Genomic DNA, 24352 nt, shown 5'->3' with positions numbered 1-24352 from the left:
CACAGCAGATGTAAGATTGCCATTTGTGGTTTTGTACAAACATAAGGGTTCTGGATTTTCTCAATCTAAAGAAATGCGAGGACATACTTTAGAACATTTCATACATAATTTGTAATTTTTACATCCACCCTTTCTGATAACATCTGCTGTTTTCCATGAATTGAATTGTGGACTGCACTGAATGCTTGGGCTGATCTTGACTGAAAATGTTCTCTTTAACATTTAATTTGTCAGTGGTCCTTGTCTGTAAAGTTTAAATAAAATAATTATTTGGATAAAGAGCTAAAGCCTTTTGCCTAGAAAGCTAGGTTTATACTATGTTCTGGAATGTGTTTGAAGTGACTTTAATATTAAAATGTGTACTTTATAGTATATCCTCGTGTGTAAACTGTACACATACAGCTAGCTACTTCCATTGGTCTCCTTTTGACCCATCAGCCCAAACTCTCATGCCTATTTAAATATAGCTTCTGTATCAGTCAGACACACACACACACACACACACAGTCTGTTAGGTGATGTCATCCAGCAAAGGACAAACAAACACACTTTCTTCCAGGGACATTGTGGGCAAGTTCCTGTTTTCCATTTCTTTAAGAATGTACAGCTGTCATTTATCAACTGCACAGACAATAAGACAGATATAGAATAGCAGCAAATAAACAAAAATGAAAGCTGTAAAAGCGAATTGCATTATAGTGGCAACCTTCCATCTGTGTAAATCATAGGGTTCAGCAAGAACTTAAATAATAATAAAATAAAAATAAAGACAATTTAAAACTCTAAAATCCCTGACCTTAACACTTATTTTTATCTGTTTTTAATTTACAGTAAATTTAATTTAAAATGAATCGAATCTTACTGAATTGCATTTGTCATTATTTCTAGAATTCATCAAGCATGAAGTTAGCTCATTACTGGCCAATATTCAGTATATATATTATATATTCTCTCTTTAACTTCGTAAGCTACAAACAGAATAACTGTCGACATTATTATAATTAATGCATTTTATTGTAAATGTATATACTCCAAAAGACGAGATATATGTATTCTGCGAGTAACCAGAGAGGACTAGTGTTGAGAACAAATTTATTTTAGCGAATCAGTTTGTTCGAACAGGTCGGTTCATAAAATGATTCACGTATGCGTCGGAGTCATCAGTGTGACCGAATCATTAGAATGAATCATTCGTACGTCAGACTAGCGAGAGGTCGGTGAGGCGATGATGATGGCTTTTCGTAAGAACTGACAATTCTGTGCATCAAATACAGAGGAGGATACGAAACTACGAATCCTACTATGGTGACGCTAAAGTTTATGAATATTAATTAGGTTGCGATGACATTCCATCCTAATCTCCTTGAAGCATCCAGTCACCCATCCTAATTTATCTTCATGAAACAGTAGTTAATTCATAAATCCGCAGTAAGGAATCGTTCATTGGTCATCCCAACAGCGCCCACTCTGACAGCGTCTGCCTTTTAGCCAATCTGTTGAAAATTTGGGTGCCCGTATTAATATTCATAAGTAAGGCCTTCCCAATTGTAGCTAGGGGGAAGCATACAAAAAACTCTGACTTCCTGTATTTTCTTATAAGGAATATGAATGCATCACGCAGAACATAGGCGAGAGGGATGTAAATGTCTGAAATCGACATCGCTGTGGATGCCATTGCCTTGTAAATGCGGATTGTTTACCGCAGCCTGTGCATCCTTTCCTCCCTCCACCTTTCCTCTTTCCCGTAGCTTCGGAGCGCTGGTGGTGAGGCAGCGGCTAAAGCTGCTCCCGCTGACCGAAGATAGCGCCTGCAGAGCCGGCCACGGCCGTCACATCACCCCGGGCCCCTGAAGGGTGCGAGACACAGCAAAGCAGGAAGCAAGCTTTTGATGCCACATCGTTGTGCAGCATCACCCTTCCGTGAAAAAAGCGCACAGCCACTTCTGGATTTTAGTAATCTTCACCTCCGGATTTTTTCAAAGAGTTTGGATGTGCAGTATGACATGATATGGCTGTTCTTAAACTAGTCGACCAGGTAATTGACCAAGGTTTTTTGATCGCATCATATATGCAAAATGATAATTTTATTTGGAGGATGACATACTGCTTGGATGAAACTGAGGGATTTGCACATGATTAAATGTCATTTTCAATGAATGCACAATATGCATATGTAATGCTCCATATATGCTTGCAGCTGAAACTGCATGATGTATGTGCAGCATATGCATTGCATATTAAAAATGCATGACAGCACATAGTAGTGTGTTTAATGTGCTCATGTCTGTTTCTGCTGTCATGCATCTTACTTAAATGATATCATAGTTCTTGGGGGAAGATTCTCGTCTTCCTGAAAGTCAAAAACGGATATTTGAGCAATTTGTTCAAGTCATGAATCTGATACTACTTTGGAAATTATTTATAAGAAAGTGCTCCACTTTACAAGTTCAATTTTTGTTTAGTGCTTTATTAATTATATGTGTTTTATCAACACCAGTGTAAGAATGTCTTTCATATTTGAGTTTAACAGAGATACAATTATGGTAAAGTAGCAAAGTGAGTGTTGCTCTCATTTATTGCATCATTTGTGTAAGGAAAATTATCTGCTTTCATCTAGAGAGAACAAACTTCCTGCTGTCTGCTGTAGTGTGTCATGATGCTGATGTTGATTTGGCTCCTAAAACTAATCTGCACACCATTACAAGTTTTGAGAAGAAAACATCCCAAATGAATGATCATTATGAGCACACCTAGTCAGATTTCTGTTTTAACTAACTAGTATTTGTTGCATACCAACAAATGGTTGAGCTCCACCCAGTTAAAGCTCAGATAGTCAAGTTCCTTTTCTCACAAACATCACTGTTGTTCACTTATTTGAAACTTTTGTTGTGACGATAGCAATAATTTAGTTTCAAACGAAGCTTTTGGGTTTGCAGTGTAGTATTTCTAGTTAGTAAAAGACAGAATTCACTATAATAAGATTTTCATTGGTGATATATTGAATGTTACTACTATACTTCACAAACCTGAAATTATGTTACATCTTTTGATTCTAGTCAATCCACTAACTATTCGTTTTTCATGTCTCATGTGGTGGGCACAAAGTGTGAGCAGAGTAGATTTTTCAGTAGAGTAGACATATTTCCCTAACGGTCATGTGATGCCGTCATATCTAGATGCTATTGCAAATGTTCTAGGAAGTTGTCCTTTCAACAAGTAACTCGATGTCTATAAGGTGCCCCGTGAACCTCATGACAGGGTCAAAAAGATTTTTCAGCTGTGAGACTGTAGAGAGTAAAAAATCAACTAAATCTTTGCACACTACATGGTTGAAGCTATGTTTTGGATTCAAACAAGTTCAGCTATCTACAGCTTCATGTTGTCAATTGCCACAGAAAATGCCAACTCATCACTAAATTTGTAATAGCAAACAAAAATTGCGTGCACAGTAATGCACTTGCAAAAATGGCAAGAGATTCCAAAGGGCTCATTTCTTTGATAGAGCACTTAAATTAATTTGTTCATACAAAATGCGTGTATATAAATTTGCTTAAGATGTTAATCAAGCATGTGTCACTTCATTTTTTATTTTTTTACATTTGTTTTAAGACTGGTCAACAATGTAAATAATTGCAGTAATTTATTATATTCTGTTTTTCTCATAATTTATTTTAAATTATTACTCCATCAGTCAAATCAGTCTTTAGTGGTGGGACTACTGTTTTAAGTGGCTGTACTTTGGTGTAACTACATTTATGCTTTAGGTACACTTAAATAATTTGTTGAAGTGAGTGAATTTTTCTCTGTCATGACATGAGTTGAAAGATTGGATAATAGTTTAACACCTATTTACATTTAAAGTTAATTTAGCAGACACGTTTATCCAAAGCGGCCTACAAATGAGGAACATCACATGCATATACTGTTGTAAAGTCTTGTGGCAGACTGGCAGTAAAGAGCATTTGTATTTTAACATTTATCTTGGAGCAGTGACTTGCCCCTTAGACTTCCATTAAAAGTGCATTAATGTAAACTCATGTCTTGTTTGTTTTTACGGACTAAGACACAAGTTGAAATTATTTTTGGAGTCACTTGCATTAAACCCAGGACAGTTATTTTGGAAAAGTTTATATGTGACACTAAGTGTTCTGAGTGTCAGTAATGTTTAGCGTCATTCTGGTCTTGTGTACAGTTTGATTTCCACATTTCCTCATCAGTTTGATTCTCACGTTTTTTTGTAGTCTCGGAGGGTCACATGACACAAGTTCAGAGCACCCGAGAGGGAGGAAATAGAGGATAGCGTGTTTACGCCTTACACATCAGTCCATAAGAGTTCTGTAATGCACTTTGTTACAGTTTTTGTTTTTACCCTCCAGAAAACAAAGTTTCGATTCTTTCAGTTTACATTTTATCCAGAAGAGCTTACAACAAAACCCCTAAATCTGTAGATCTGCAGAATGGATGGTCTATCTAAAGTTGTGATGTATGAAATAGCAACAGATCTATTCTTTAATATTGTGATGGACATCTGAGTGAAAAAGATTTTCTCAAAAAAAAAAACCTTTTTGTTACTATCCATCGGTTTTTGCTTGGATGGAGGCAGATCTGAATGTGAGTTTGTAGTCAGTTGGACTAAATGTTTGGAGAAGTCTATCGTATGTCAGCAAAGAGAAGTCTGGTGTTTCACCAGAAGATCAAGTGCAAGCATGAACATGCATGCATGGACAAATATCCATTTTAATGCTGACCTTAAATGTCAGGGTTAAAATGCTGTCACAAGGAACTAGATTTCAGTTTCGCATTTCATTTATTGTGCGACATCAACAACTCCTCATTTTAGACCCATGATTCTTAAGGAGTCAGTCTGCTTTGTTTTAAAGAAGAGCCTGCAGTGATCCAGCTGTCAAAAGTGAAGAAACCCCAGCCCTCATTGGCTAAGAAAGAAGTACAGCTCACTTCTATTGGCCATAGGGGACGTGGAGCTTGGGGCGGGGGAGGAGGTTGTGTAGCCTAATGAATGTCAACAATGGCTTTAGTGTTTGAGAGTTTGGCATGGAGCTGTGCTGGGAGTTTGGGAATGTCCTCATTTGTGATGAGCTGCATCCAGATCCCTGCTTGTGCCAGCGCTCAGCAATCTCGTCCCCAAGTTTACGTTGCCATAACACAGACAGCACTGTTGTCACCAGCTGTTGTGTTCTCTTTCCAGTAAGAGGAGAGCTGTGGGGTTGTGCATGCGATCTAGAAAGAGTCAACAACTCATAGTTAAGAGAATTCAACATTGTATCCTCATAGATTCAATTAATGCTCTCAAAAAAGTGCTCAATAAGGATGGCCCATGTTGCCCGGTGCCAGTGTGAGAGTGTTTAAGGCCACCTCTGTTATACATTTTACATTCCTGATCTTGTGCATGTGATTTTTTTTTTTTTGCCCTTTGTTTTCTCAAATTTATTGAATGTTGTAGTTGCGAATTCTCCTGATTTAAATATGTTCCGAAGAGAAGGAAACCTGGGGGTTCACTGTTGAACTTATTATTGGAAAGATTTGAATATGATATCCCCTAAGAAAGTATAAATGCCTAGAACGTGCTCTTTCATAGCCCAGGAGATGTTTCACCTTGGGCTTGAAATGTTTCTTCTCAAATGTCTTTAAAAAATAAAATAAAAGAAAGCAAGTAAATTGAAAAAAAAAATGGTTGACTTGCAGTAAAGGTGGAGCCTAATTTAAAAATGACTGATGGCCTGTGGTGAATTGGCACAGCAGAGATCGTTTTATACGGATGATGAAATGAGTTTGAAGTGAGTGGGTGTGTGATGGACTGTTTCTGCAGCTGAAAATAGAGATCTCAACAACACTTCTCCTGTTGTGTCTACACAGAGAGTTTGTTTGTAGTTGTGCTTATTAAAGAGAAAATCATAGTGAAAGAAGCTATTCTTAGAAGCATATTTTGAAGTGTCAGAATTTTGTTGTTGTTGTTTTTAATTAAACATTTCTTAAAAATAAAAAAATAATAATGTAACTCCATTACAGATTTAATCGCCATCCATAGTGTTGAGCCCTGAGGTACCCTGTATGTTCATTTGCATGTTGCCTTGACTGCATGTGTTCTGTTGTATAGCGGAAGTGAAAATGCTTTCCACGCTTCCTCTGTATCGCTTCTGAGAAGGTGAAAAAGAGCAACAGGAAGTGAGATGTGGGGGTTATTGCAGATAAAGACACTGGAAGTTTAGATGCAGCCAAGTTTGGCTCAAACCACCTCGGTGTTATACTTCTATAGTCCCACGCATGTGTCAGATTATGGTGATTTTCAGTGTGCTGCCATATGAATATATCAAGCTTGGCACTTGAATTCAGGAAAATACAGTTTATAAATATATTTGGCATCATTTTAGTTGCTCCATAAACAAGGATTGAAGATGATAATTACATAGCGGAAACATGACTTTAATGACCACAGTGCAAAGCTTCCTCGGGGCTCTTTGGGGCTCGATTTGGGCTCCCTGTAATGACGCCATGTCATGGAAATGGTGAAAGCTGTGTGGTTTTGGAGCCTAGATTTGTGCTGAGAAGCTGATTCAAGAACTGATCATTTGAATGACAAAGTTGTTCCAAAGATATAAAACATAACGTTTATGTAATCTTCACCAGAATAATCTAGGTTCTTGTCGCTCTGTATACTTTCTGATGGAAACGTGGTGCTTGCCTTTGCATAGTTGCTGCCACAATGCTGTGGTGGTTGCCAGGACATTGTTGTATGTTGAGTGGTTTTTAGTGTGTTTCCCTGTGGTTGCTAGGGTGTTAATAGGTGGTTCCTTGGGTTTTCTAGTGGGTTGCATTTGGGATCTGTTTAAATCTTTGTTACCTTAAAAGTGCTGTCTAAAAACCATGTTTAAATAATCTCTTGTCTTTCACAGCCACCCCTTGTCCAAGCCATCTTTAACGGAGACCCCGATGAGATTCGTGTCCTCATATGTAAATCAGAAGATGTCAATGCACTGGTATGGATCAGGTTCTTTTATTCTTCTTCTCACATGACTATATCTCATCTTTTTGTTTCTTGCAGCGCAGTAGTCAAGGGATCCCATGGACAACAGCCAGAGATTTATATACATTTTGTCTCAGTAAAGGCAACAGGACACAAAACAGTTTTCAGGGCCATTCTTCTTCCAGAATATTTATTTGTTCTACTTGACTCTCTTTGTCCGCCCTAATGGCTCCAGCAAGAATTAGCTCGCTGTCCAAATGTTTTATAAAGAGCCGCTGGTCAAAGTCACGATTTCAGTCTGCATGTGCAAACAGGTTCAGACAATGGACATGTTGAGATGTCACCACCGCAAGTGTGTGGGCACATTAGTACACACTGACATCTCCATCAGTGATCGTAAAGAGCCAGTCAATGCTCTTTTGTTGTGGCTCGCTTGCAATGACAGGCAATCATTATACTGCATTCTAGTCTTTCTAGTGTTGATGTAGCCTATTTCCTATTGAAACAGCATGTTGCGGTAAGACATATCGAAGGGCACATCCTTTTTTTTCCGTTTTTTATTAGCCATTAGACTTTTGTTTATCCCACAACTGGCAAAATATTATTTGTCCCTTATAAATCTCTAAGTCCAAGATACGCTACTATTGAAAAGTTAAGCGTCTGTAAGATTTTTTTGGCGTAAAATTAATCCTTTTATTTACCAAGGATGCATTAAATTGATCAAAAGTTACAGTACAGACATTTATAAAGATTTCTATTTCAAATAAATGCTACTCTTTTGAACTTCATCATCAGTCTTTTAAGCTTTCATCAAAGTATCCTTTGAAAATCATGTTATCATGGTTTTCCACAAAAAAATGTAAGCAGCACAATGTTTTTCAACATTGCATATGAAAATAAATGTTTCTTGAGCACCAAATCAGCATATTAGAATGATTTTTGAAGGATTATGTCACCCTGAAGATACAGAAGAGTAGGCCTAATGGCTGCTGAAAATTCAGCTTTGCCCTCACAGGAATAAATTACATTCTGAATGTGTATCAACTCATGTAGATGGGTTTAAAGCCAATAGACATGGAGCAGAAGACTTGATTTTGATTAGATTTTGAACAGAATCTTTCCACCCTTTCTGTCCATGTGTTTGACTCTCCAGCTGTCTTTTTTCATTCTCTCTCAGGACGCTGAGAAGCGAGCCCCCCTTCATGCAGCAGCCTTCCTCGGAGATGCTGAGATCACAGAGCTCCTCATTGTTTCAGGTAGAGCTGCTTTCTTTCTCTCTCCCTCCATTCCTTTCCCACCTCCCTTCCATCATACCTTTACAGCATCTCATATAAATTAAATGCCATTAAAGTACATTAACGGTATAGTTTACCCAAAAGTAAATATTCTGTCATCATTTATTACATTTCATTCCAAACCCAAGTGTTTTTTTTTTTTTTTGTCGTGGAACATAAAGGATGGATTTGCAGTGAGGGTAAGTTTTTGAATGAACTACCCCTTTACAAATACAGCATATTGAGCCTTAAATTTGTTTGTTGTTTCTCGTACTACTTTATTTTAGGGGCACGGGTCAATGCCAAAGACAACATGTGGTTGACTCCACTCCACAGGGCAGTGGCATCACGTAGCGAGGTGGGCTAAGTTGTTAAACACACACTCATGTTAGAATGTTGTGTAATGTTGTCACGCAGCAGGATGCCTTTATAACAATGCTAATCATATGCAGTAGTTCCTTTTTCCAACACTGGATGCTGACTGGTCAATCCTATTGCAGCTGGCCTGAAGTACACGATATAGTGTCATAGCTGTTGTTATGTTTTGCACACATCTAGGATGCTGTTCGTGTACTGATCCGGCATTCTGCTGATGTTAACGCGAGGGATAAGAACTGGCAGACTCCGCTGCATGTCGCTGCCGCCAACAAGGCCCTGCGCTGTGCTGCGGTGATCATCCCGCTCCTGAGCAGCGTCAACGTTTCAGATCGCGGGGGACGCACCGCCCTGCATCACGCTGCCCTTAATGGGCACACGGAGGTACTGCAAGTAGAAACCAATCATTTTTGCTTAGTTCATAGCAATACTGTGGAGCTCTAAATATGACATAAGGGAAAAAGTATATATTGTATCCACAAATTAAAAAATTATTAACTAATTTTCTCCTTTCACTAATTACTATTTTCGCTGCTCTTTTTAAAACAAATTCTTCATTTGCGTTCATTATTTAAATTAAAGGGGGGATGAATAGTAAATTGTGGCCACAGTAGAACTAAAATGAGCTTCTTAATTTGTTGGAGCAAAGTCTTGGCCACAATAAATATATTTTTGCCCACATGTCATGTGCAGGGCTCCGATCATACTTTATTTCACTGCAGTCTAGTGTTGCAAGTTAAAAGACTGAGACAGTGACGGCTTTTAGATTTTTACATTTTCCTGCATAGCATTGTCAACATAACTAGAGTTTTCTTGTGTTCTCAGCAATGCAGAAGTCATTATATAAACTGTGACACAAACACGCAGCACACAATATGAGCTTCAGGAGACCCATAATTAGTGACGCATTAATGACTCATGCTTTACTGCCTATTGAGACTTGATTTATCCATCTCTTTCTTATCACTGTTATTGAATTTCTTTTATAAATATCTTTTTCTTTTCAGATGGTTAGCCTTCTCCTGGCCAAGGGTGCCAACATCAATGCCTTTGACAAGAAAGACTGCCGTGCACTACACTGGGCAGCATATATGGGTGAGGGATTGAAACTTTAACTGTGACGTGTATGCTCTTTTCCAGTGGAACACAAAAGGAGAATTGTTGTTTTAATGATGTTCAAACTGACTTTATCAAGTATGGCACTCATAAAAAAAATTATAAAAAAAACACCCTAAGACTAAGAGAGATATTTAGCATTTTGTTAAAGAACAAATCTGGGATTTTGAACAAATCGTTTGAGTGCATAACCCATTCATAAAGGCATGCTTCTTTCTGAATGAATCAGCCATTTTGAAGCTGTTTTGAACAAATCTTTTTAATGAATGATTCACTGATATCTAAATGCCACTTCAGAAGCAGCTTCTATGTCATCTCTGTAGTTCAAAAATGTATTTTGTTAATACTGGTTTCATTTGATTGTTAACAGCCAATAGTATATTATTATTTTAATTGAGTTTATTGATAAAATGTAACAATTTTACATGAAAAATGATGCTTGCACATAAAGTTTAAAATGCTCCTGGAAATCGATTTTTTTTTTAGCAAAAAACAGTCAAAATATAAGCAAACAAAAAATATTTAGATACTATTAGTTGGCAATATTGCATACATGTACATACTAATTATGCACAATAAGTCTTCTGAAGACTTATTTTGAGACTTATGTGAAGTCATATGAAATAGTTTTATGGAGTTTTTATGGTGTTTGGAGCTTGACAGACAATGGACACTTACACAGTCAATATTCTGGAAAACATCTCCTATTGTGTTCTACAGAAGCGAGTCATATGGGTTGGAAACAACATGAGGGAAAGTAACTAATAACAGAATTTTTTTTTTTAGGTGAACTATTCGTTTAATCTGCTAAATCTGTGTTGAAGTGTTCATGAGCTTCTCTTTATACTCCTGCAGGTCACTTAGATGTAGTGTGTTTACTAGTGAGTCAAGGGGCCGAGATCAGCTGCAAGGACAAGAGGGGATACACGCCTCTACACGCAGCTGCTTCCAAAGGTCAGATCGCTGTGGTGAAACACCTGCTCAGCCTGGCCGTGGAGGTACCCAGGAAAAGAATAGATACATATAGGGAAGCAAGCATGGGAAAAACATCTAGTTTGAGCTGACTATTATATTGCATGCTTTCTCATAGATAGATGAAGCCAATGCCTTTGGAAACACAGCGCTGCATGTGGCCTGTTTTAATGGACAAGATGCAGTGGTCAGTGAGCTGATCGACTATGGTGCCAATGTCAGTTATCCGAATAACAAGGGCTTCACACCACTCCACTTTGCTGCTGCGTCCACTCATGGTGCGCTGTGTCTGGAGTTCCTGGTCAACAGCGGAGCTGATGTCAATGTCAAGGTATGTCCATCTAGGACCGAATATGGACAGACAGTCCAAATCCTGTGTGCTGTATGCCAGTAAACATTTCCTGATGTTTCCTCAGAGTCGTGATGGGAAAAGCCCTCTTCATCTGACCGCAGTTCATGGACGATTCACACGCTCCCAGACACTCATCCAAAATGGTAGAACTTTTTTTTTTAGCTCTACTAAAAGCTTAGTTTTCCCCCGTGACTGATTTGCATGTACACTGAGAGTACAAGTGTGTGTTTCCGATACAGGTGGAGAGATTGACTGTGTCGATAAGGATGGAAACACTCCACTGCATGTCGCTGCACGATACGGCCATGAACTTTTAATAAACACTCTAATCACGAGTGGAGCTGACTGCACCAGGTTTGACCCTGTCTTTGGATCCTTATTAAAAAATCATGGTAAAACATGATTATTTGTTGTTTCTGATATGCTCTTTCCTTCTCTGCAGAAGAGGGGTACATGGCATGTTTCCTTTGCATCTGGCTGCTCTGAATGCTCATGCTGACTGCTGCCGGAAGCTTCTCTCCTCGGGTACAGACTACACCTTCGAATCAATCTACAGTTGCACTACCTTTATATTACATTGGAAACCTGGCGGAAACCATTTTTGGCTAAATACAAAAAATATTGTCTATTTTGAGATGAGGAAGGGACGAAGTACTGAACCATGAGATACCCCTCAAGTTGATGTGACTCAGAAAAACTTCCTCTTTATTAATGACTTTCATAAAAGGAATGCTTCCTTTTGTAATGTAGGTTTTTATGTTGAGTTTGAATTTTTGTCTCTGAATTGATGGGCATGAATTTTCCTCATGTCTCTTTGCTTAGGTCTGACATGTCATTATATCTGTGTGCTTTATTAACTCTTGACTCTTGATTGTTGGTTTGTTGTTTTAGATTGTAGATGCTATATCTGTTCTTTTGAATTGTTCTGCTTGGTTGCACACATTTGTGTTTTCACCTCTGTAAGCGATGTGTGTTTGTCGTGTCTATCCTCTGTGCACTGTCTTTGTTTTTCCTGAACTAACATTCTTTCTCTCTGTCTCTTTCTTTCACACTGTCTCTTTTTTGGACTCCTCTCCCCCCGTGTCATTCTTTCCCCTCTTGCGGTCTGACACTGTGGCTGTCTGCTTCTGGGTGTGGAGACACTCTCCTCTTCCTTGCATGGCATCCTTCCTCCCTCCCCATACTTCTATTCCTCTACAGGATGGATGTATAGAATAATGTGCCCTCTCAGTAATGATTCGGTCCTGTCTGCAGGCTTCCACATTGATACACCAGACAACCTGGGAAGGACGTGTCTGCACGTTGCTGCTGCTGGCGGGTGAGTCTGTCTGTCTTTCTGTCTTTCTTGCAGATCTGGATTTTGCCTGTTGGACTGTAGAAAAAAATATGTGTCTGATCAGATGGAGTTGTGCTGGTGTTGGCTAAGCTTACTATATATACGCACACATGAACAGTTTTTAAGTTTGATTTCAGCTAAGCTAAATTCACACATACATATATACACACACACACACACACATACACACATACAGTACAGACCAAAAGTTTGGACACACCTTCTCATTCAAAGAGTTTTCTTTATTTTCATGAGAATGAAAATTGTAGATTCACACTGAAGGCATCAAAATTATGATTTAACATGTGGAATTATATATGGAATTATATACATAACAAAAAAGTGTGAAACATCTGAAAATATGTCATATTCTAGGTTCTTCAAAGTAGTCACCTTTTGCTTTGATTACTGCTTTGCACAATCTTGGCATTCTCTTGATGAGCTTCAAGAGGTAGTCACCTGAAATGGTCTTCCAACAGTCTTGAAGGAGTTCCCCGAGAGATGCTTAGCACTTGTTGGCCCTTTTGCCTTCTGTCTGCGGTCCAGCTCACCCCTAAACCATCTCGATTGGGTTCAGGTCCGGTGACTGTGGAGGCCAGGTCATCTGGCGCAGCACCCCATCACTCTCCTTCTTGGTCAAATAGCCCTTGATGCCTTCAGTGTGACTCTACAATCACACTGTCGTGGCCAAAAGTTTTGAGAATTACATAAATATTGGAAATTGGAAAAGTTGCTGCTTAAGTTTTTATAATAGCAATTTGCATATACTCCAGAATGTTATGAAGAGTGATCAGATGAATTGCATAGTCCTTCTTTGCCATGAAAATTTGCCAAAAAAACCTTTCCACTGCATTTCATTGCTGTCATTGAAGGACCTGCTGAGATCATTTCAGTAATCGTCTTGTTAACTCAGATGAGAATGTTGACGAGCACAAGGCTGGAGATCATTATGTCAGGCTGATTGGGTTAGAATGGCAGACTTGACATGTTAAAAGGAGGGTGATGCTCGAAATCATTGTTCTTCCATTGTTAACCATGGTGACCTGCAAAGAAACGCGTGCAGCCATCATTGCGTTGCATAAAAATGGCTTCACAGGCAAGGATATTGTGGCTACTAAGATTGCACCTAAATCAACAATTTATAGGATCATCAAGAACTTCAAGGAAAGAGGTTCAATTCTTGTAAAAAGGCTTCAGGGCGTCCAAGAAAGTCCAGCAGGCGTCAGGATCGTCTCCTAAAGAGGATTCAGCTGCGGGATCGGAGTGCCACCAGTGCAGAGCTTGCTCAGGAATGGCAGCAGGCAGGTGTGAGCGCATCTGCATGCACAGTGAGGCCAAGACTTTTGGAAGATGGCCTGGTGTCAAGAAGGGCAGCAAAGAAGCCACTTCTCTCCAAAAAAAACATCAGGGACAGATTGATCTTCTGCAGAAAGTATAGTGAATGGACTGCTGAGGACTGGGGCAAAGTCATATTCTCCGATGAAGCCCCTTTCCGATTGTTTGGGGCATCTGGAAAAAGGCTTGTCCGGAGAAGAAAAGGTGAGCGCTACCATCAGTCCTGTGTCATGCCAACAGTAAAGCATCCTGACACCATTCATGTGTGGGGTTGCTTCTCATCCAAGGGAGTGGGCTCACTCACAATTCTGCCCAAAAACACAGCCATGAATAAGGAATGGTACCAAAACACCCTCCAACAGAAACTTCTTTCAACAATCCAACAACAGTTTCCAGCACGATGGAGCACCGTGCCATAAGGCAAAAGTGATAACTAAGTGGCTCGGGGACCAGAATGTTGAAATTTTGGGTCCATGGCCTGGAAACTCCCCAGATCTTAATCCCATTGAGAACTTGTGGTCAATCCTCAAGAGGCTGGTGGACAAACAAAAACCCACTAATTCTGACAAACTCCAAGAAGTGATTATGAAAGAATGGGTTGCTATCAGTGAGGATTTGTCCCAGAAGTTGATTGAGAGCATGCCCAGTCGAATTGCAGAGGTCCTGAAAAAGAAGGGCCAACACTGCAAATACTGACTCTTTGCATAAATGTCATGTAATTTGTCGATAAAAGCCTTTGAAACATATGAAGTGCTTGTAATTATATTTCAGTACATCACAGAAACAACTGAAACAAAGATCTAAAAGCAGTTTAGCAGCAAACTTTTTGAAAACTAATATTTATGTTATTCTCAAAACATTTGGCCACGACTGTATATATATATATATATATATATATATATATATATATATATATATATATATATATATATATATATATATGCATACATACATACATATATTAATATATATATATGTGTGTGTGTGTGTGTGTGTGTGTGTATATATGTTTGTATGTATGTATGTATGTATGAATTTAGCTTAGCTGAAATCAAACTTAAAAACTGTTCATGTGTGTATACACATTGTAGAGAAATAGACTGATGCAGAGTTTTTACCAATAAGGAGACTGGACCTTTTAATGGTGCGACTTTATATTGAGTTTTGTGATTTTTCTACAGGGGGTCTGTCTACTTATTCTGTTTCTGATTGGACGTTTTATAACTGCTGTTGTATCATGTGGATTGTAGCCATGAAGTTATATATACCCAATTATGTATGAATACCATACAAAAACTAATGACTACCTCATTGTCCGTTGTTTAGAAAAATGCTGGTATTATTGGACCTGTTATCTTTCCTTATACTCATGCTGATGGCAAAGTTTTTTTTTTTTATCTCTCAGTAATGTGGAATGTGTGAAGCTATTGCTCAGCAGTGGAGCCGATCATAACCGCAGGGACAAACATGGAAGGTAAGTTCCTGGTAAAAGCAAGACATTTACATAGGGATAATTTTTTATTCATTTTTAATTTCTGTGCTCTCCTCAGCTGGAGTTGTGCTAATAAACATTCAGTACTAAATATATCTGTGCTATTCAGTGCATGTTACCAACATGTTTTTTAAAGATTTGTTATGCATTAAGTGTATATGTGTAGGTATGTAGAGTAAAGCGCACAATGAAGGAGATATAGAAAGGCTACTTTTAATAATCCACAGGAGAGCAGGGGCACAACCAAACACAGATCTTCAAACATACAAACATCACATTAATAGCGGACAAGAAGGAATTGAACAGACAGGGTTATTAAACACAAGGAAAGTAATGAGATGAAAGGAAACAGGTGGGCATTAATCAATTAACAAAACGAGGAACGGAACATGACCAAATAGGGATAACACAAGAGGAACAGAAGTCCATGACTGTGACATTAAGTCAAAATAATATTATAATTGTTAAGCTTTTTAAAATGCTAACTTAACGGAAACTCTGTCATCCTTTTGGCGAATAGTAACATTTCAACCACATATATTCAGATTTATTTGCATTTTAATATTGATAATTTCTAATGCTGTCAAATGATTTATCGCTATTAGTCACATCCATAATAATAGTTTTTGTTTACAATATATAGTACATGTGTACTGTGTATATTTTGAAAATATTTATGTTTATATATTTATATAGTAATATTCTTATATATAAATATATTTAATATATAAACAACATATTTTTCTTAAATATATACACAGCATACACATATATATTATGTAAACAAAAAACTTTCATTTTGGATGCGATTTAATCGCAATTAATCGTTTGAGTCATTTAATTATAAATAAATATATATATGTTGTTTTTTTGTGCTTGTTTTTTTTTACATTTTCTCAGCTGGAATTTGTGGAATTTGTTTGTACTCTGAAACTGAAACTTTCTTAATTTTTGTCAAATTCTTTTTTCTCTCCCTCTCTTTTGTCGTGACTTGTGGGTGTTGACAGGACCCCTCTCCACTATGCAGCAGCTAGCCAGCACTTTCAGTGTCTGGAGACTTTGGTGTCCTGCGGTACCTGCATTAATGCCACTGACCAGTGGGGGCGCTCTGCTGTGCACTACGCTGCTGCTTCGGACCTGGACAGGAGGTACACAACATTTACACAAACGGCGACATCTGTGATTTTCTCCTCCATTCTTTATAAAGTATAAAGATTCAATAAAAAATGGATTTGTCCTTCAGTTTGCTAAAATAAACATTTACACTAATAGACTTATATTGCAGCAAGATATTACGAGGGATTTCACTGGAAATATCTGCAGCTCATAAGTCTAAACCATCTTTCACCTTAATCGAAGTTTGTACTTTTAGTGGTGGGATGGTGGAGTGAAATACACCTTGACTGGTGGTCAAAATATCTCCACATGAATTGTTTACCATGCAGAAATGGAGCTAGCTGTGGCCAAACAACATGTAATTGACAATTGTAAATGCATTTCTAACCCGATTAAGTGATTTAGACACAGGCAGCTGTAGTCCTACAGCAGGTGAAAACGAGTGCGGTGTCAGTCCCTAGCATCTCCAGAGACTGCTAGCAGCTACACTTGTGTTACCATGACAACCACAGGCTATTTTTAAGTCTCCTATCATTGGGGTAGTTTATGCGCAAAGACAAAAGGGTTGGACGTCGACTCTATATGGCATACGGAAACACCTTTTTTGCTTAGTTTAATTAGATTATGTGCCAGAATTCACCGGCACAAAGAAGTAATGAGACGATAACCGTAATTGATTCAATTTACACCATGATACCACAGACTTACTGCATGTAACATATCAAATTATTATTAAACTATTGAATTATATCAATATTTACTCTCGTGTATTATTATTAATTACAAAGTATGTAAAAAGTGAAAGTCGTGACATTTGCCAAGTATGGTAACCCATACTCGGAATTGGTGCTCTGCATTTAACCCATCCAAGTGCACACACACAGCAATGAACACACACCCGGAGCAGTGGGCAGCTATTGATCCAACGCCCGGGGAGCACCTGGGGGTTCAGTGCCTTGCTCAAGGGCACTTCTGTCATGGGTATTGAGGGTGGAAGAGAGTGTTCATTCACCCCCCCCCCCCCCCCCCCCCCAACTCCTACCAGCACTGAGACTCGAACTGGCAACCTTCGGGTAACTAGTCCAAGACTCTAACCAGGCCACAGCTGCCCCAACATTGGCTGTATAGTTAGTAATAAAACTAATATTATTTCAGTTAATGGTAATACAGTTTTGTTTACAACTTAAAAAAAAATTAAGAGTTATTGTTGAGTAAGGATGATCTGTGTGTAAGATTTGTGAGGTGTGTGTGATTTTTCTGCAGGCGGCGTGTGGTCCTGGAACCAGAGAGTGATGGAGTTCAAGCCGAGAGGGAGAAGGAGGCAGCTCTGTGAGTTTTCTGGAGTTAAAGAGCAGAACGGCCCGTGTCTGCTCAGCCTCAATTCTGTGTCCCCCCTCCTTGTCTCACCGTCTCTCGTGCTGTTTACATGTGTGCTGGTCTGATGCCAAAACATTGGGTGTTTGTGTCTGCGTGCGTCTGTTACCTCATCATTTCATGTCTGGGACAAACTAAATGTATTTTCACTCCTCACTCCACTTCTACAGTAGTGTACATACATAATTTGACATTATCTTTTTTTAGTTGCATTTTTTATGGTATGTGTGTGTGTATTTGAATATATATTAATATTTTTGTGCGCAGGTGTCTTGAGTTCCTGTTGCAGCATGGTGCCGCCCCATCACTCAAAGATAACCAAGATTACAGTGCTGTTCATTATGCTGCAGCGTTCGGCCACAGACACTGTCTGAAACTGGTGAGGACACAAATATGTCCAGTGAGTGCCTCAGGGCACTTCCTCCATCTGTACTCCTACATCTGTCTCTACTGTAGATTTAAATGTGTAACTTAACATGCAAATGACTTTAGTTCGGTTTGTGGTAGTCCAGTCATGTTGTAAAATAATGTGCTTGCTAATGCCTGCTGTCTGTTGAACCTATTGTACGCCTGGTGCACTGCATATGTTTATTGTGCAAGAATGAATTTGTTCCAGTTGAATTCAGAACAGCTTTTTATTGGGTTTGATGAGAACAGCTGTAATCCAGATTAAAATTGATTTCAGATTTTGGACAAAGATGAGAACCAACAAGATGAGATAGAGAACAGCCAAACCAGGAGCCCGTTGCATCTGGCCGTGAGTCCAAATTTACACCTTTACAACCACTTCCTAACAGCCACATAACAACATGCTAAAAACAAATCATAACACTTTATCAATGGCATATATCAATACCAAGGCTATCACTGTGAACACTTAAGCATCCTGAAGCACACTTTTGCATAAGAAAGCATAGCTTGCATGTTTTTAATACTAAACGTTGCAAGGTTAATTGTTACAGACAGGCCCTAACCTCACTGAAATATGTGAAAGATATTTTCAGACAGTTGGTCTTTTTTTTCCAGGCGTACCACGGTCATGCACAGGCTCTAGAAGTGCTCTTGGAGGGTCACTGCGAGGTGGATCAGGTGGATGAGGTGGGCCGGACTCCATTAGCTCTTGCTGCCTTCAGGGGCCACACTGACTGTGCTCTGACACTTCTGAACCATGGGGCCTCGCCGAAAAGCAGAGATACTATCCGAGGACGTACACCTATTCACCTTGCAGGTATTACATCTGTGTGTGGGGGATATTACACAGTTGTACACATTCATGCAGTATTTAATCCACTCTTGTTTGTTTCCAGTAATGAATGGTCATACATCATGTGTGCGCCTCCTGCTGGAAGACTCTGATAATGCAGATCTGGTAGATACAGTGGACTCTCAGGGACAGTGAGTAGTCCATTTAATAACTCTAAAAATCTTTCATCATAATGTCACAGAGATTTTGGAGTGGAATCAGTGTGTCATGTCTTATTACTTCTCAGCTTAAGGGTATTGTAGCTTGGCAAGCTGAAGTAATTAAATAACAAAAGTCAAACAAACTAATTTTAAAACAAAAGCTACCCAATTGCTCCCCATAAAAAGTTGCTGACTAAATTGTTCTTAAATTACTATGCAACTAATGAATTTTAAAATGCATATAACTATTTTTCTGCAATAAATTAATATTGAGGATCTCAATTGGTGTACCAAAATCAAACCCGAACACACTTCATACGAATACGAATAATAAAATGAATCAACTCCCTAATTTATTTAATATTATGAGAAAAATTTACCCATGGACATGATTATTGATTGATTTAATAATGGCTGACCAACTGAACACAATTAAAGATATTCTTGCAGGTGAGTGTGCGTTAATGGGAATTCGTTATATGTGTGTTTGTGTCTGCAGGACCCCTCTAATGCTGGCAGTACTGGGGGGTCATGTGGATGCTGTGTCTCTTCTACTGGAGCGTGAGGCCAGTGTGGACTTGGCTGATCATCAAGGTCTGACTGCGCTTCACCTGGGGGTGAGTTTCCTGATCTTGATTCAAGTGCAACATAAAAAGGCATTTTTAAAAACTCTCTCTCTCTTTCTATCAGCTCTTGTGTGGACAGGAGGAATGTGTTCAGTCCCTGTTGGAGCTGGAGGCATCCGTGCTGCAGGGGGACTCCAAGGGGCGGACAGCTATCCACCTGGCTGCGGCGAGGGGTCACGCATCCTGGTTGAGCGAATTGCTCAATATTGCGTGTTCTGAACCCCCGATACCCCAATTCCGAGACAACCAGGGATACACACCTTTACACTGGGCCTGTTACTATGGTTGGTTTCAACAGTCTCCATTATGAGTTTAAAAAGACGCTTTTATTTATCAGTAAATGGAATGTAGCTTTGGTGAATTATAGTGGACTGGCATTGTGTCTGTATGTGTTCTAGGTCATGAGGGTTGTGTGGAGGTCTTACTTGAACAAAGAGATTTTCGTCACTTTGATGGGAACCCCTTCACCCCGCTGCACTGTGCTGTGTATGTCTGCTGTGAGATTGTTTTCTTCATCCCTGTCTTCTTTTGGACTTTTTTTTTCTCTGTTTCAACATGTCTGTCTCTGAATCCTCTGTCCTGCAGGGTCAATGGCCATGAGACCTGTGCCAGCCTTTTATTAGAAGCCATGGGATCTAAGATTGTAACTTGCAAAGACTCCAAGGGCAGGTTAGTTTGATATATGTCAAGAAAGACAAAACCGATTAGAATAAAATAGATTTGTACATACAGTGGTTCCAAAATTATTATTATATCTTTTTTAAATAAAATCTATACACATTTGAGAACTTGAGAGCGGACTTCATACACCTTCATGCACACAGTTAAATGTCAGTATTCTGGCTTGGAAAATTTAAGATAGTCCTGAGAAACAGACCAGTGTAAGATTTTAAATGGCAAGTGGAATGTGCCTAATCAGTTTTTTAATGTTTTTTATATAAATCTATTAAACACGGCTGTCTCTATTTTTCAGGACCCCTCTCCACGCAGCTGCATTCGCTGGCCACGTAGACTGTGTTCAGCTTCTCCTGGCCCATAATGCATCTGTGGATGAGGTTGACCAATCAGGACGCAGTGCCCTGATTATGGCAGCAGAGAAAGGAAGGGTCGAGGTTGTAGGTATGTATTCAACACATTTTCATGCCTTTTATTTGCATTATGCCTCTGTTCATTTGTATAAATGAAGTATGAAAATGGACTCAACTGAATGCGCTTATGCAAAGTGTGGCATGTTTTAAACAGAAGATTTACTTACTGTTTCCAACGTGAACCTCAATCTGACTGACCAGAAGGGCAATACAGCACTCCATCTAGCCTGCAGTAATGTAAGTATAGCCCATTGCATGCTGTGGTCATCAGTCTCTGTAATTTTTATAATTAATTATCTATAATAATTTTTATAATTTATCATAATTTTACAAAGAAATTATAAACTATATAGTTCACTGAAACAAAGGTTTTCATTATATCTACTCAATCCAATATCATATTTTATTGATGTTTATTATAATAATTTGGTCTGTTCAAAAACAGAAAAAAAAAACATTTAAGGTATGCAGACATCTATGTGTGACTGTAATCAGAGGGTTTTAAAATGTCATATAATTATCAAACAAAAATTGTGCCAGATATAAAAAACAACTTTTTTTTGATAATTTTCTTGTTTTTTTTTTTCCCGCTTGCTCTCTGTCCAGGGAATGGAGGAATGTGCATTGCTCATTCTTGGAAAACTTCCAGACTCTGCCCTCGTTGCTACCAACGCTGCACTGCAAACGTAAGTTCCCCTATTATATTTACACTTATGCATTTGGCAGATGTTTTATCCAAAGCAACTTGTCTTGCATTTAAGGAATACATTTTATCACTTCATGCATTCCCTGGGATTCAAACCCATGATGTCGTTTGTGCCATGCTCTTAGAAATGATAGAAAGAAGCAACTGATGCTCACTTGTTTCTCGTTCACTTCCCCAGACCTCTCCATTTGGCTGCTCGCAGTGGGATGAAGCAGACAGTGCAAGAGCTGCTCTCTCGTGGGGCCAGTGTTCAAGTACTAGATGAGAATGGTGCGTTTCCTGAAACTAAAATCTCTGCAGATTTAGTTTAAGCAGAGATTGATAGTGTATGTGGATCGCTCTCTGCCTGTCTCTGTATTCTTCTTCTTTTGTTAGTGACATAGAGGCTTTTGCTAAAGCAGTCCCTGACTTCTTTAGCAAAGCTTTCAAAGCTTTGATGGTGTCATGCATGTCCCCTTTTGCCCCGTGACCATGTGTTTGGCTGCATATCTAGTGAGGCACTAATGGAATGGTGCTTTCGTCCATCACCTCCCCACCACTGTCCTTTTGTTCCACCGCTCCATCTCTCCTTTCACCTCTTTCTGCTTTCCCATCCCCTTTCCTGTATATCTTGCTCTTTGGCTGTCTTTCCCCGCAGGTCTCACCCCTGCTCTGGCTTGCGCTCCCAGCAGGGAAGTGGCTGACTGTCTGGCTCTCATTCTGGCTACCATGATGCCTTTCTGCTCCCCTTGCAGCTCTGGAGCTCCTTCCCCAGGTTCCCTGCTGAAATCTCTGCCCCGCCAGGCCAAGAGCCCCCAAGACCCCCGCAGTCCACGGGACCCCTCCTGCCCCTCCAGCGAGGGCACGACCACTGAAAACGACTCGGACTCAGAGACATTTTGACCCCGGCTCCTTCTAGAGGCTCTGGTGTTAGTTTTTAAAGGACAGATCGTCATGAACCTTGCAGAAGTTGTATGGATTTTTGATTATGGAAACAAGAGATTATAACATATAGCAGTCACGGTACACTTTTGTTCTGCCACACTTGTTTGCACGGGAGATTTCGTCGAAAGCCATTTGAATCTCTTTTTAACACAGGCTGATTGATAATGATAGATTGCTAAATGCTGACTGACTTCTCACACTTGAAGGATGAGAATGTAAAATGCGTGGCGTGGTGTGTCTTAGTCTGTGGACTTTTGAAAGCACAAACCATGTGGAAGTTCACCCGTGTTGTCACTGTGGGACCAAACGAGAAATCTAATTTTTGGACCTACAGGGGAATTGGCGTCACTGTTTCCAATCTCACTTAGTATTTATTTGTAAGTAAACACTGGAATACACTATGCAACTTTTTCCTAAGTTTGTGCCCTGATGAATCAGTGCAGTTGCCAAAAGTCAGAGCCGTATTGCAGATTTGATGTGACAGATTTTACATATTGTTTTTGTTTGTCATGCATCTTCTAGCAACAAGTCAAACACTTGTGTGTGAGTTTGTTGTGTTCTGAACAACGTCTGTTAGTGTGTGATCCTCAGTCGTTTAGTGTATGATGTCCAGTTTTTCACTGTTACCTGTTACAAGTTTATGATGACTAACATTTTAAAAATCTGCTCAGATTTGTGAAGTTGTGTAGTGTATTTCAGCCTTAAAGACAAGTTAGATGGAAAGTACATGAAACCCAGTGTAATGTGATGAAAATACAATGCAAGTACTACATTTCCAGATCGTACACCAGTTAAACTTCACACATTGTATGTGACACATTGTGAATAGAAGGCTCTCGAGATTTATATTGTGAAAAGAGCATTTTTATTCCATAGATATAAGTAGATTTCTAGGCCTTGATAGTCTAAACTTACATCTGACGCTTTTGGAGTGTGACACTTTGTCACTAGGTTCCTTCTCAGACATAGAGACAGCGTTTAAATAATACTTAATCAGGTTGAATTTTAGATTCTAGTGACAGGTCATGGCATGTTATGTGAACCAGGATGTTCTCAAGCCTGCACCGATATTTATTAACCTTTAGATAACAATGGTACTACAATTGTATGCACTTATGTATAGGAGTAAATGGGTACTTAAATGAATAGTTCACACCTAAATTATAATTCTGCCATTGTTTACTCGTGTCATTGTTTTTGTGGAACACAAAAGTGAAATTATCTTAATGTGGCTCTTTCAATACACCAACAGTTCATAGTGACGATGTGTGTCAAGCTCCAAAAATGACAAAGAAATACCTCCAGAAGAGCTACGTACTCTATTCCAAGTCTTCTGAAATCATACAAATGCTTTGTATGAGAAAGAGGCCCAAATTAAAGCTTGAATTCACTAATAATCTCTTCCTTCAGTGAGCTGTTGGTTCAAATCATCAAAAAGAACCAGTTCAAAAGAACAATCTGTGATTGGACTCTGAACTCCAGAGAGCAGCAGTCAAAAGCTCACTGAAGGGGAGTTTATCAGTCAATAATGACTTCAATTTTAGTCTGTTCCTCACACAAAACGAATGTATTGCTTCAAAAGACTTCTCCTTTTGTGTCTCATGAACAGAAAAAACAGCATAAGCGGTGTAAGTAACATGAGAGGAAGTTAATAATGACAGAATTGTGAGTTTGGGGTGAACTGTTCATTTCAAAAATGGAATATAATAACATTCCATGTCTTCTTTTTTCTTTCCTTCTGATTTTTTTTTTTTTTATAATTTGCACTTGTTGAATATCAATCCTTTAAAAAAAAAAAAAAGATTTGTAATTCAGAAATACATATTCAAAAGATAAAGAGTTTTTAGCTAAGATGGTGTTTTAATATCTTGCCTGTCAGA

The 24352-nt window shown here is 38.9% G+C and overlaps 1 protein-coding gene across 4 annotated transcripts; it reads left to right on the top strand.

The window, feature by feature from the left end:
• The first annotated feature begins 1590 nt into the window (after positions 1–1590).
• On the top strand, positions 1591–22962 carry LOC132153019 (serine/threonine-protein phosphatase 6 regulatory ankyrin repeat subunit B-like). 4 transcript variants are annotated; one of them, XM_059562124.1, is made up of 28 exons: positions 1591–2035; positions 6912–6995; positions 8160–8238; positions 8544–8614; positions 8815–9015; positions 9639–9726; positions 10603–10745; positions 10838–11050; positions 11136–11214; positions 11311–11425; positions 11514–11596; positions 12272–12389; positions 15148–15216; positions 16242–16382; positions 17614–17679; positions 17992–18103; positions 18410–18481; positions 18751–18952; positions 19032–19119; positions 19628–19745; positions 19819–20038; positions 20153–20240; positions 20340–20423; positions 20728–20873; positions 20997–21079; positions 21449–21528; positions 21727–21818; positions 22186–22962. In XM_059562124.1, exons 1-28 carry the CDS (start codon positions 2009–2011, stop codon positions 22428–22430), a joined length of 3207 nt encoding a protein of 1068 aa, XP_059418107.1. In that variant the 5' UTR covers positions 1591–2008; the 3' UTR covers positions 22431–22962. The 4 variants fall into 4 exon arrangements, with proteins under 4 accessions (XP_059418107.1, XP_059418110.1, XP_059418108.1 ...); XM_059562125.1 differs by having other exon boundaries at positions 1592–2035; positions 12326–12389; XM_059562126.1 differs by having other exon boundaries at positions 1592–2035; positions 22283–22962.
• The last annotated feature ends 1390 nt before the right edge of the window (positions 22963–24352 follow it).

The sequence above is a fragment of the Carassius carassius genome, chromosome 11, assembly GCF_963082965.1.
Source record: "Carassius carassius chromosome 11, fCarCar2.1, whole genome shotgun sequence".
NCBI classification, from domain to species: domain Eukaryota; kingdom Metazoa; phylum Chordata; class Actinopteri; order Cypriniformes; family Cyprinidae; genus Carassius; species Carassius carassius.
This window is presented reverse-complemented; position numbering and strand designations above follow the sequence as displayed.

Bases quoted from the DNA above. Each gene is read 5' to 3' on its own strand.
- LOC132153019 (XM_059562124.1), top strand. From the start codon at position 2,009: ATGGCTGTTCTTAAACTAGTCGACCAG. The intron at 6,996-8,159 runs GTATGGATCAGG...ATTCTCTCTCAG, and splicing joins CAGAAGATGTCAATGCACTG to GACGCTGAGAAGCGAGCCCC. The intron at 19,120-19,627 runs GTGAGTAGTCCA...TTGTGTCTGCAG, and splicing joins ACAGTGGACTCTCAGGGACA to GACCCCTCTAATGCTGGCAG.